Below are 12,297 nucleotides of genomic sequence, written 5' to 3'. Positions count from 1 at the left end.
TCACAGACTTTCCTGTTCTGGCTGGCTTTGAACTGTGATCCTCAGATCAGATCTCAGCCTCCTGAGTAGCTAGGATTAAAGGGCTAAGCTATCATAATAATGATGCATATCATAAGTAGCTACTTTTGTTTCAAAATTAGTATTATTAAAAAATTATTAAGTAGGAAGTGGCACTGTGGCTCAAGGGGTAGAACACTAGCCTTGAGCTGAAGAGCTCAGGCACAGAGCCTAGGCCCAGAATTCAAGCCCCATAACGACCACCCCCACCACCACCACAAACAACAGCAACAAAAGTACTTGTACAAAGAGGTTACGGTTTCAATAAGTCAGGTTAAGTACAACATATTTTGATCAGTCTCATACCTTCCATCATTCTCCTCCATTTCCCTTCTCTCATCCCCACCCTCAAGTTCCATAGTATATATTGAATATAATGACTACATTTGCTCACCTTTCTTCCCTCACATCTTTTTTTGGAGGGGGTACCTGGTCTTTTTTTTTTTTTTTTTTTTGGTTGGTCATGGGTCTTGAACTCTGGGCCTGGGCATTGTTTCTGAGCTCTTAAGCTCAAGGCTACTGCCCTACCCCTTGAGCCACAATGCCACTTCTGGTTTTCTGGTGGTTAATTGGAGATAAGAGTCTCAGGGATGGACTTTAATGCTTCATCTGGCTTTGAATCCGTGATCCTCAGATCTCAGCACCCCCCACACAACCGAATAGCTAGTATTATAGGTGTGAGCCACCTTGTCCAGCGAGGCACCTGATCTTGAACTACAGTCCTGTGATCTCTTCTTTAAAGCGAGAGTTGCAGGTTTGAGCCACTACACACAGCTAGTTTTTGTTTTTGAGTACTGGGCCTTGTATCTTCCAGGTAGATACTCTACTAGTGAATTCCATCGCTAGCCCTTTAGTTGATAATTGAATATTAAAACTACTTTTGAGCCACGCATTAGTGAGTCATGTCTGTAATTCTAGCTACTCAGGAGGCCAAGATATGAGGATGGCAGTTTGAAGTCAGCCTGAGCAGAAAAGTCCGTGTGACTCTTGTCTCCAGTGATGTTGTGGCTCAAGTGGTAGAGGCTTAAGGACAGCGTCCACCCCTGTGTTCAAGCCCCAGGACCAGCAAAAACAAAACTGAAACTGTTTTTAATGTTATAATTAGTGCTTCAGCCAATTTCTTATACATGTGCATTTGGATTACATATTTTTGCAAGTGACTTGTATGTTTGGGACCTGTTAGTCAGGACACTTCTAGTAACGTGTTCTAATCACAGCTGCAGAGGCCTTCAGATTGTGGTAGTGGTGAGGTTGCATGGTCACCATTGAATGCTGCGTTTTCTGCAGGGATGGTGTATATGGCAGGACTGGTTTTTGCTGTTGGTGGCTTTAATGGCTCATTAAGAGTTCGTACTGTGGATTCCTATGACCCTGTGAAAGACCAGTGGACCAGTGTTGCTAACATGCGAGACCGGAGAAGCACCTTGGGCGCCGCTGTGCTAAATGGACTGTTATATGCAGTGGGGGGCTTTGATGGGAGCACAGGTAATTTCCTTTTCATCTTTCTACACTGCTGTTTCCATTACCATAGTAAACCACACTGAATACATTAGGGCAAAACAAGGCCTCTTTGAATATTTTAGCAGGTATTCTAGTTGAAGATACTTTAAATTGCATAATATCTTTAAATGATGTAAGTTTACACTACAAAAATTCTTTGCTTGCTGGGCACGGTGGCTCATGCCTATAATCCTAGCTACTCGGGCTGAGATCTGAGGATCTCGGTTCAAAGCCCGGGCACTAAAATCCCTGAGACTCTTACATCTAATTAACCACTAGAAAATTGGAAATGGTGCTGTGGCTCCAGTGGTAGGGTGGTAGCCTTGAGCTGAAGAGCTCAGGGACAGCACCCAGACTCAGAGGTGAAGCCCAACAACTGACCCCCCCCCCAAAAAAAAATTCTTTGCTTAATTTCTTATACATCAGTGTTGGTCAGCTGCCAAGCTAAAAAAGCTTGTAAATGACAGTCTCTAGGGTAGAAGCCTCTAGAAAAGTCATTCCAAGCTATCATGTGATTCACACGTTTAGAGTCCACCATTTTCTTCCTTTGGTTTTAAGGTAAAATACCTGATGTATAGTTTTCTTTACTCATGTTTATATAAAGGAACAACAGACTGTCTTTGGAGGAAAAATGAAAGGTATTATGCTTCCTTGTAGGTTTATCATCTGTGGAAGCATATAACATAAAATCTAATGAGTGGTTTCATGTAGCTCCAATGAACACGAGGAGGAGCAGCGTGGGCGTGGGCGTGGTTGGAGGTAGGTCTGGCCCTTCCTCCCAGTGAACGCTCCCAGGTAGAGGGCTGATTGTTCTGGAGAGTGCTTCTTCCACTGGTATACACAAAGCAATGCTTTACCAATGGGCAGGCAAGTTATCACTTACAAAAGGAAAAATAATTATAAAATTTAACCTCTTGAAATCATATATCATCTATAAAAATGAACCCATATGGAACTCAGTCTTTCCCTCTATATTCCGTGTGTGTGTGTGTGTGTGTGTGTGTGTGTGTGTGTGTGTGTGTGTATGTGCGCGCACATGCACATTCAAGCATCCTATATCAACCTGCCAGCTGGCCTTTTGTGAATTTTTGTTTGTTTTTGTGGTTTCGAGGATTCAACCCAGAGCTGTGCATGTTTGGGAAGCACCGCCACCATTGTGGTATAGAACCCCCAGCCCTGGGAGCTGATCTTCATACACTTGTTAGAGGAACAAACTATAAAGGGCACATAGCAGAGTTTTGTGTATGGTGAAGGGCTAGGGAGCATTTAAGAGATGGATTGCCACAGTTAACTTATTTATATTTTACCTTGTTCCCCAACAGAATATAAGGAAACTTGTAGAGGTGTGGTTTTCTAAAACAAAACAAAACATACTGGTGTAGGCAAATTTTTAGGTTGCCATTCTTTTTTTCTGTTAGTATAATTTTCTGTACCTGGTGAGGGGGAAGATATAATTCCAATACAGTTTGCCCATTTAACTTTTACAGTTCTCTGTGCATCCAACATTAACTCACTTTAGAACACTTATGATTCCTCTAAACCACTCATTCTTGTTGTAGCTACAAACCTCATCTTCCCCAGACCCAACAACTACTGCTTTATCTCCCATCACCAAACAGCTTATTCTCTTCTGTTTCATAGAAATGAAGTCTGACAGTACTGTGTCTAATTTTAGTGGTAGCCATGATGATGTAGTATTTGTTAATGCTTCACGGATTTTTCTTTCAAAATAATTACCCCAGTCTACTTCCTAAGATTACTTGGTAGTTAAATCTGTTTTCTAGGAAGTTGTCCCCTTTATCAACTAGTATTTTCTAAGGATATGGTGAATATATTCTTTGTGCCCTTCCAGTTAGATTACTTGTGAATATAGAAAACTAGCATTATTGAATATGTGCCGCCCATATTCAAGGGGTTTGATCAGTCTATTTAACCATTAGGCAAGGCAGTAATGAATTATCCATTATAACTATACACTTTGCACACTTGTTTAGGTTTGCTCTATGCTGTGGGGGGGTATGATGGAGCGTCACGCCAGTGTCTTAGCACAGTAGAATGCTATAATGCTACAGCGAACGAGTGGACCTACATAGCGGAGATGGGTACCCGGCGCAGCGGAGCAGGTAAGTGGGAACCAGGTGGCAGCTGAACCAGGGGGTGATGGGAAGCAAGTAACAGGTGAAATGATTCGCTCACCTCTCCCTATGATACCCGAAAACTTGCTGAGTTCAGTGACACTGCAAATGTCTTCTGCTTGTGTGGGTAGTGGTGACAGAGGGATTACTTTCTTAGGGAGTTGTCAAAGAGCTTTTGCAAACTTCTGCTTTACTACATGTTTTTATTGTTTGACTTATCTCTCTTGATTTTTTAGAAAAATTGTTCTGAGATTCATAGGTTTAAATATGAGACATTTAGATAAACCCTGATATGTTACAGATTTCTTTTTTTTAATATATTTTTATTGTAATTAATAGAAGGGTTACATTGTATTAGTCAGATATGTTACAGATTTCTTGTCTGTGCTGTACGTGTGTGTGTGTATGTGTGTGTATGTGTGTGTGTGTGTCTTGGGGGGTGGACTCTGGGCCTGGCCATTGTCTCTGAGTTCTCCAGCCCGACCCCTTGAGCCATAGCTCCACTTCCAGTTTTCTAGTGGTGGTTAATTGGAGATGAGAGTCACGGACGTTTTTGTGCCTGGTCTGGCTTTGAACCATGATCCTCGGATCTCAGCCTCCTGAGTAGCTAGGATTGTAGGCATAAGTCACCGTGCCCGGCTCCTGTTGTACTCTTTCAGTTTGACTGGTTGTGTTTTCTAGGTGTTGGTGTGTTAAACAACTTACTATATGCTGTTGGAGGTCATGATGGTCCTTTAGTACGAAAAAGTGTTGAGGTGTATGATCCTGCCACCAATGCTTGGAGACAAGTTGCAGATATGAACATGTGCAGAAGGAATGCAGGTATTTGTCTGGCTTAAAATTTAAAAATAGGGAATTTTTAAAGCAGTTTTCCTATATTCCATTCTTTTGCTGATCTTGTTTTTCTGATAGACTTGAAGTTCTTTAAAGATAGGCATTTATATAACAAGCCTACAAAGTCAGTGTGGAGGGGTAGGACTATAGTGATAGAGTACCTTACTAGACTCCACAAAGATTCCACAAGGTCCTGGGGAAGAAAAGAAAACATAGCACATTTTTGTAACACATTAGTTAAGTTGTAACTTGTGCTGCCCCTACTTTTTGGGTGATGAATGGGAAGACTAACTGGTTAAAGGTAGAGCTCATAACTGATACTTTGTTGTTGATTGTGGGGTTTGAACCCTTGGCTTGGACACTGTTGCTGAGCTCAAGTCTAGCACTCTACCCCTTGAGCCAGGTGTCACTTCTGGTTGGTTAATTGGAGATGGGTCTCATGGACTTTTGTGCCCCTGCTGGCTTTGAACCATGATCCTCACATTTCAGTCTCTAGAGTAGCTAGGATTAAGGCATGAGCAACCAGCACCTGGCTCTAATGCTTAAATTTTTATTACAAACTTAAAAAAAAATAGGCCAGGAGTTTGGCCTAGTGGTACGAGTGCTTGCCTAGCATGCATAAAGACCTGGGTTCGATTCCTCAGTACCATATATGTAGAAAAAGCCGGAAGTGGTTCTGTGGCTCAAGGCATAGGGTTCTTGCCTTAAGAGAAAAAAACCCAAGGACAGTGCTCAGGCCCTGAGCTCAAGCCCCAGGACTGGCAAAAAGAAGTATAAGGGGTTACTGGGTGAGCCATATTCCCCAATTATTTTATTCTTAGTCTTTTTTTTTTCTTTTTGGTCTGGGTTGGCTTTGGACCTTACTCATCCTTCCCCTGTATCTTAACTAGCTCAAGGCTACCACCCTACCCTTGAGCCAAGCCCCACTTCCCATTTTCTAGAGGTTAATTGGAGATAAAGAGTCTCAGGTCCAGGGCCAGGAGTTTGGCCTAGTGGTTAAAGTGCTTGCCTAGCATGCATGAAGACCTGGGTTTGATTCCTTGGTACCATATACATAGAAAAAAGCTGGAAGTGGTGCTGAGGCTCAAGTGGTAGAGCTCTAGCCTTGAGAAAGTCCAAGGACAGTGCGCAGGCCCTGAGCTCAAGCCCAGGACTGGCAAAAAAAAAAAAAAAAGTCTCAGGTCCTTTTGTGCCCGGGCTGGCTTTGAACCTTGATCCCCAGATCTCAGCCTCCTGAGTAGCTAGGGTTACAGACGTAAGTCACCATACTGGACACAGCAACAAATTTTGAGAACTCCGACAAGGCTAGAGCTCAAGCTGCAGGCCTTCATTGCTAAGTAACACAGACATGCTGTTATAGGTCATTCACTACAGATACATTTTTTTTTTTAAAGGCACAATAGAAGATGGATGAGATTGCTGTCTAACGTGTCACTCTGTTTTACAGTGATTATTTTATAAGTAGAAGAAATACAGTGTGTAATAACTTTTTATAGTTAGTATGTCTAGGTGCTAAGGCTCTACACTTATAACCCTATCTACTCAGGAGGCTGAGATCTGAGGGTTGTGGTTCGAAGCCAACTTGACTTTGTCAGGTCAGACAAAACCACGAGGCTACTTCCAATTAACTAGCAAAAAAGCATGAACTGGAGGTACGGTTCAAGTGGTAGCCTGCCAGTGTTGGAGGAAGAAGGGAGAGCTCAATACACAAGGCCCTGAGTTCAAGTCCCAGTATTGGCCGGGGAAAAAAACAACCACACATAGGAAAACCAATCCCCCCCCCCAAAAAAAAAATCTCTCCACGCACTACTAGGCTGTGTTACAAGATGAAACCCCTTCCTCGATGAGCTTGTTAGTTTAATAACACTTTTCAGATGTGACTGCCAAGGATAGACCAAGTACAAGGTTTTTCATAGTCACCTGAAGGTTTGAAATGATTATTTTCTTCCATGTAATTCTTTTCAAGGAGTTTGTGCAGTTAATGGTCTGTTATATGTTGTTGGAGGGGACGACGGCTCCTGCAACCTGGCATCAGTAGAATATTACAACCCGACCACCGATAAGTGGACAGTTGTGTCATCCTGTATGAGCACCGGGAGAAGTTATGCAGGTGATAACCCCGTAACTCTCTTTTTTCTCATGCTTTGTGACGGATGCCTCATGATTGTTTACAAGTTCTTAAGCATACTTTTAATCTTATTCTTAAAATAACCTACAATTTCTATGTAATCCTGAAATCAAGCTTTAGTATTAAGTTACTACAGTTGTTTATAGTTAGAATTGGATAACAAATTATCTGTATGTTCAAATCGGTGTGCAGTGAGAGGAATTCAGTGTGTGTTAAGTCTTAGCTCCTCAGGGAGCCCGCAAGGGTGACTGACCGTCCCGTGATACTGTAGCCTTGTGGAACAGTGCAGTCCTCTTCTTGAAGCATACGGTTTGTTGAATGACATAATTTTGATATGTTCTCTTAGTAAGAGAAGTAATCATTAGTTATATAATGATGAACTTTAGAACTGCATGCTGCATATAATCTCATATTTTAAAATATTAGAACATTTCTGTAACAAAACGGATACGATGATGGATAAAGAAGCTTACACTAATAAGCCTTCGGTTTTTATTATCCAAAACAATAGTTCAGGGCTGGGAATATGGCCTAGTGGTAGAGTGCTTGCCTAGCATGATGAAGCCCTGGGTTCCATTCCTCAGTACTACATAAACAGAAAAAGTCATAAATGGCGCTGTGGCTTAAGTGGTAGAGCCTTGAGCAAAAGCAGCTCAGGTGCAGGCCCCTGAGTTCAAGACCCGGGACTGGTACACACACACACACACATACACAAAATCATTTAAAATAGTAGTTCATAGAAGAACTCCATATAGTAGAACCTTGAACGGAAGTTTTAGTGGAAGTTTTGTTTTGGTTTTGGTTTTGGGTTTTTTTTGGTCAGTATTGTGGCTTGAATGCAGGCACTCATGCTTGTTAGACAGGCACTATATAGCTGAGTCACTCCTCCAGCCCCTCTGGTTGTTTTTAAGATGAGGTTTTCTTTTATGACTTGCCTGGTAACTGGACTGCAGGCCTGTTGTTTTGCATTTTCTTCCATACCTGGGATAGTAGGTATGTGCCCAACTCCTTTCATTAAAATGGAGTTTTGCACATTTTTTGCGTGGTCTGGCCTGAAACAGTGATTCCCCCCCTCCCAGTTCACTGTCCTACGTAGCTGTATGACAGTGTACCTACCAACCACACTGTGTATAGCTGTTGGTTAATATGGGGTCTCATGAGCTTTTTGCCCAGGCTAGCCTTGAACCTCAATCCTCCTGATCTCATCTTCCTGAGTGGCTAGGTTTATAGACATGAGCCACTTTTCCCAGCTCAGTTTTATTACGTTGAGCATATAGATTATCTCTCCACCTCCTCCACACACACACCCCACCACTTTTTTCTGCTTCATTCTTAGGTGCTTAGTATTTGGTGAGTAAAATTACTTTTTCCAAATAGTAAGGATAAAGCACAAAAGACAAGTCTGGAATAAACAGTTGATGTGCACTTGGTTCAGAACTAAGCAGAGAGTTCACTGTTACATGGACATCAGTGCTGGCATTCCTGCGTGACTGTCCAGAAGCAGTGCTGAAGCAGCAGGCTATGTTTGGCCCACAGAGCTTTAGTAATACAGAATTCAATATTTTCTCAGAGATGCAGAATGCTGCCAGTGATGCCTGTTTAATGTCTCGCTTCTTTGCCCAGGGGTCACAGTTATCGATAAACCATTATGAGCTTGAAGGACATTTTTGGCACATTTATACACGAGAAACAGGCTTCAAGTGTTTCTGCAGTGACTGAGAATCTGGCACTTCTCCACTTGTCGCTGCACTTTGAGTCTCAGCAGAAGACGAGATCATCTGCCTTTAGAGGCCTCGGATCCTGAAGATTAATTTTGGCAGAAGCACCGTGTAGGCTTTTTCTGCAAGGAGCAGCAGCTGACTGGATTTTAATAAGAAATCTGGACTGCAGTATGGACTGTGCAGTCTTTAGCCAACAGTCGCTTTCATAAAGACCATTCCTTATCAGCTCTGAAAGACAATGGGTTATTTTGTGAAAGAGAATAAGGTTAATGTGTGTTCCTGTAAAATTGAGTTTCACCTTTATTCCCTCTCCTGAAAATCTGCATACCCAGGAACTGAAAACCTTTGAACGGATACTAAGAATCTCTGTAAGTATATGAAGTAGTTGAGGGATACAACGGTTTGCTTTTCTAAGTATCTTTGATTACATGAATATAATAGTGTGCATATAAATGTGTGTCTATATGCTTTCCTTTAAATATGTTGAAAACATGTTTGAAACTTGATTATACTATTTATAATCGGCACAGTACTTTGAATTATGCCAGTACCACATTGTAAAACAGAGTTGTATTTTTTGATATTTAACAATGCTTAACACTTTAACATGCCACTTCTGAGGAATGAATCTGGTGTAACACACTTGAATATGTGTGATGCCAAACTTTTTAAAATAAAATATAAATTATGCTTATTTATTATTTTATTTTAATCTTGGTCATGTTTTGATGTGTTTTTATGTTTATTTTCTTAAAGTAACACTTTGGCATGAACATACCTGCAGGTTTTTGATGAATATAATGAATGTATGGAATTTAACTGAATTTGCATGGTCTTAAGAATTTTTCTGTGTGAATAATTTAGCTGCTATTAACAGACGAGAGCTTTCTGTGAGTAGCCATGCGCCAATCAGATAGTTTTTCTGAGATCTTCAATGAATCTCACTTTAAAGATGACCAAAACATGTCTTTCTTGAATTCTCTTTGAATAAAAGTTTGTATATTATTTGTTTCACAACGTTCTTTATTATTTTAGTTAGCTTATTATTCAGAAAGTTGCCAGTTGAATATTTTTGTTTTGTGTTGTGTGCATTGCTTAACTTCACAAATCTACAGTTTTAGTTTCTTGTCAGTGAGCTGTAAAATCAAGGAGAAGGGCCAGGAGTTGGGCCTAGTGGTAAAGTGCTTGCCTAGCATGCATGAAGTTCTAGGTTTAATTCTTCGGTACCACATACATAGAAAAGGCCAGAAGTGGTGCTGTGGCTCAAGTGGTAGGGCTCTAGCCTTGAGAAAACCCAACGACAGTGCTCAGGCCCTGAGTTTGAGCCCCAGGACTGGCAAAAAAAAAAAAAAAAATGTGGTGTTCCTTGGGAGAGGAAGTTAAATGATTAGCATGATGATGATTGATGATCATGAGTTAAGAAAGGAATGGGGTAATATTTTAATATAGATTGTTCCATTTGAGACAGAACCACTTAGCTAACCTTTACATTATAAATGAAAATAGAACACTCATTTGAAACATGGATTTCCCCATTAGTGGGGTTGCACCACCAATCCCTTGTCAACAAAGTGATGGGTTTGGTTTTGGTGGGTCACCTCTACGAGGTAAAATAGGTCACTTCTGTTGGAGCTTTCTCAGCTGCTGCTGGAATGTGTGAGGTCCTCGTCTCTCCTGGGCCGTGCTGTATTCTCACAGCACACAGCACTTCAGGACTAAGTGTGTGTGGATTCAGTTCTGGCCCCATCTACCTGATAACCTATCAGAGACTATGGATTGTGGTCTCAGCTTTGCAGAGTTTGCCTATACTTCCCGCGCTATTTGCATATCTATACCACTGGCTTTTGTTCGTACTTAGCTGTGCTGGATATCAAAACCACTGGCTCCATGCCATATTCCCATGATCATCCTCTCTATGGTTTTAATTTCATGCCACCTTCCTACCACTTTCACCTCCTTACATGCCAGAGGATTATCTAGCCTTCCTGAGGGAGCTTTCCTAGATAGAGCTTGCCTTTTCTAGTCTCCTTCCCCTTCCCTGAAGTTTCTGAGTGGAGCTCAGAGTTCCAACCCTCAGATTCCCATTCACTTAGTTTTCCTGAGGATGGCAAGGAACCCAGTCTGAGTTACCCCATTAGCATGAACTCCTGTATGATCCAAGGGGGTTCAGTGAGTAACCAGACACTCCTGGTACCCAGGAAATTCCAGAGAGTTTGGGGGCACTGGGACACGAATAGGTCAAGACCAAATGTATTTCTTTTTTTGTGTGTGGGTTGTGGGGCTCAGACTCAGGCTGGCTGCTATCTTTGTGCTCAAGGCTAGCAGTCTACCACTGGAGCCACAGCACTATTTCTGGTTTTTGAGTTAGTTAATTGGAAATAAAGAGGCTCGCAGGGACTTTTCTGCCTGAGCTGGCTTTGAACTGATCCTCACATCTCAGCTTCCTGAGTAGGTAGGGTTACAAGCGTGAGCCACTGACGCCCAGCTCGCCAAGTGAATTTTATTTCATACTTCTAAACACTTAATTTTCCATGAAAAATTAAGATTTATTTAAAAAGCTTTTCTAAAGCTATAATTTCAGTCTAAGGTAACAAAATCTGAACTACTTAACATGTCAAACACATCTTCCCTTTCTCTCCTTGAAGTGGAAGTAACTAGCTATAAAGTATTTTTCGAAGGTTTATCAGTAGTCAGACACTTAACAATGATTTCACCAACTTTGGGCATAACTCCCTATCTCCATGTCAGTTGGTCAATCCAGTTGAAAAGTCCTATGCTTTGCTACACAGTGGCGTCTTCCTAGCAGTTCATTTTCTTATTGTTTTAAGAAGATCACAAGTTGAGGTGAAAAGAATGTCAAGAAAGCAGTCCCAGATGTAAGCCGCATTCAAGGCTGGATTCTTGTACCTGTGTTGCCAGGTCACTCTAATGCTTCATTTGCTTGACTGTGGAAGCAGTGATGGCTAGGATCAACGTCCATGTTACCTGTGTGCCAGGAGACTCTGTGCTTTCCTGTTTTGTTCTGCTCTGGTGTACAACTCCCTGTATTTATCTCCACATTTGTGTTACTCTGGAGACCTTTGCTAATTGTGATCTCGGCTACATGGCAGGAAGACTGCCTTATTCCAGCTTTGTCCTGACAAAACTGCCTCTAACTGACTTACATGACTGCTGATGCTTCGCCCTGGAGAGGAGGCTACATGGGAGAACACAAGTCAAGATTCTGGGGTTCTAGCCAGCGCCAGTGCTTAAGCTTTAGTTCTAGCTTAGAAGGCTGAAGTCTGAATCCTAGATAGAAGTTCACCTACAAAAAGCTGGAAATGAACCTGGGGCTCAAGTAGAGTGCCAGTCCCCAGCAAAAAAGCTAAAGGAGAACTATCTGTCTATATGTGTCATATACACACACACACACACACACACAATACATACACACACATACATGTGTATGGAAATGAGTCCTGAATTTGAAGAGTTAAATGAAGGAAAAACTACTACACTGGAAACCCCAGGGTTCTGCCCTTTCACCCTCCTGTACTAGTTGCTAGCTCTATGTTGCTTAACTCCACTTTGTCACCACTAAAATGACAACAGTAGTGTTATATCTCTTACAAAGTTAGCAGGAGCCTAGAAAAAAATATTACTGCCTGTGTATGTGCTTGAAATATAGAGCCCTCTGAAGTTACAATTGCTGTTTTCTGAGCCTACCAGTGAGTCAGTGCTGTAAACACAGTAGTGCCCTTGTGTGCATTCCTATCCCAGCTCCACATCCGTCTTCAACACATAGGACCCTTCCACACACACTTATATCTGCTTTGATTTAGAAAGTGCAGTCGTGGTAGAATGCTAAATGAGAAATAGTAACCGACATAGATTGAGCAGGGTGTGTGTGTGTGTGTGTGTGTGTGTGTGTGTGTGTGTGTGT

At 41.8% G+C, this 12,297-nt stretch overlaps 1 protein-coding gene across 1 annotated transcript in view; it reads left to right on the top strand.

The window, feature by feature from the left end:
- Klhl2 (kelch like family member 2) overlaps positions 1–9,380 on the top strand; it is a 72,776-nt gene extending 63,396 nt beyond the window's left edge. Inside the window, exons 10-15 of the mRNA XM_090354223.1 lie at positions 1,345–1,542; positions 2,215–2,316; positions 3,552–3,680; positions 4,374–4,514; positions 6,493–6,636; positions 8,278–9,380. Of these exons, the coding sequence (XP_090210349.1) occupies positions 1,345–1,542; positions 2,215–2,316; positions 3,552–3,680; positions 4,374–4,514; positions 6,493–6,636; positions 8,278–8,306 (743 nt within the window). The 3' untranslated portion in view covers positions 8,307–9,380. The remainder of the gene's footprint in view (positions 1–1,344; positions 1,543–2,214; positions 2,317–3,551; positions 3,681–4,373; positions 4,515–6,492; positions 6,637–8,277) is intronic.
- Positions 9,381–12,297: the final 2,917 nt, after the last annotated feature.

The sequence above is a fragment of the Megascapheus bottae genome, chromosome 20 (genome assembly GCF_031878675.1).
Source record: "Megascapheus bottae isolate mThoBot1 chromosome 20, mThoBot2.hap1, whole genome shotgun sequence".
NCBI lineage: Eukaryota > Metazoa > Chordata > Mammalia > Rodentia > Geomyidae > Megascapheus > Megascapheus bottae.
The sequence above is the reverse complement of the archived record's forward strand: the minus strand, read 5'-3'. Positions and strand labels throughout refer to the sequence as shown.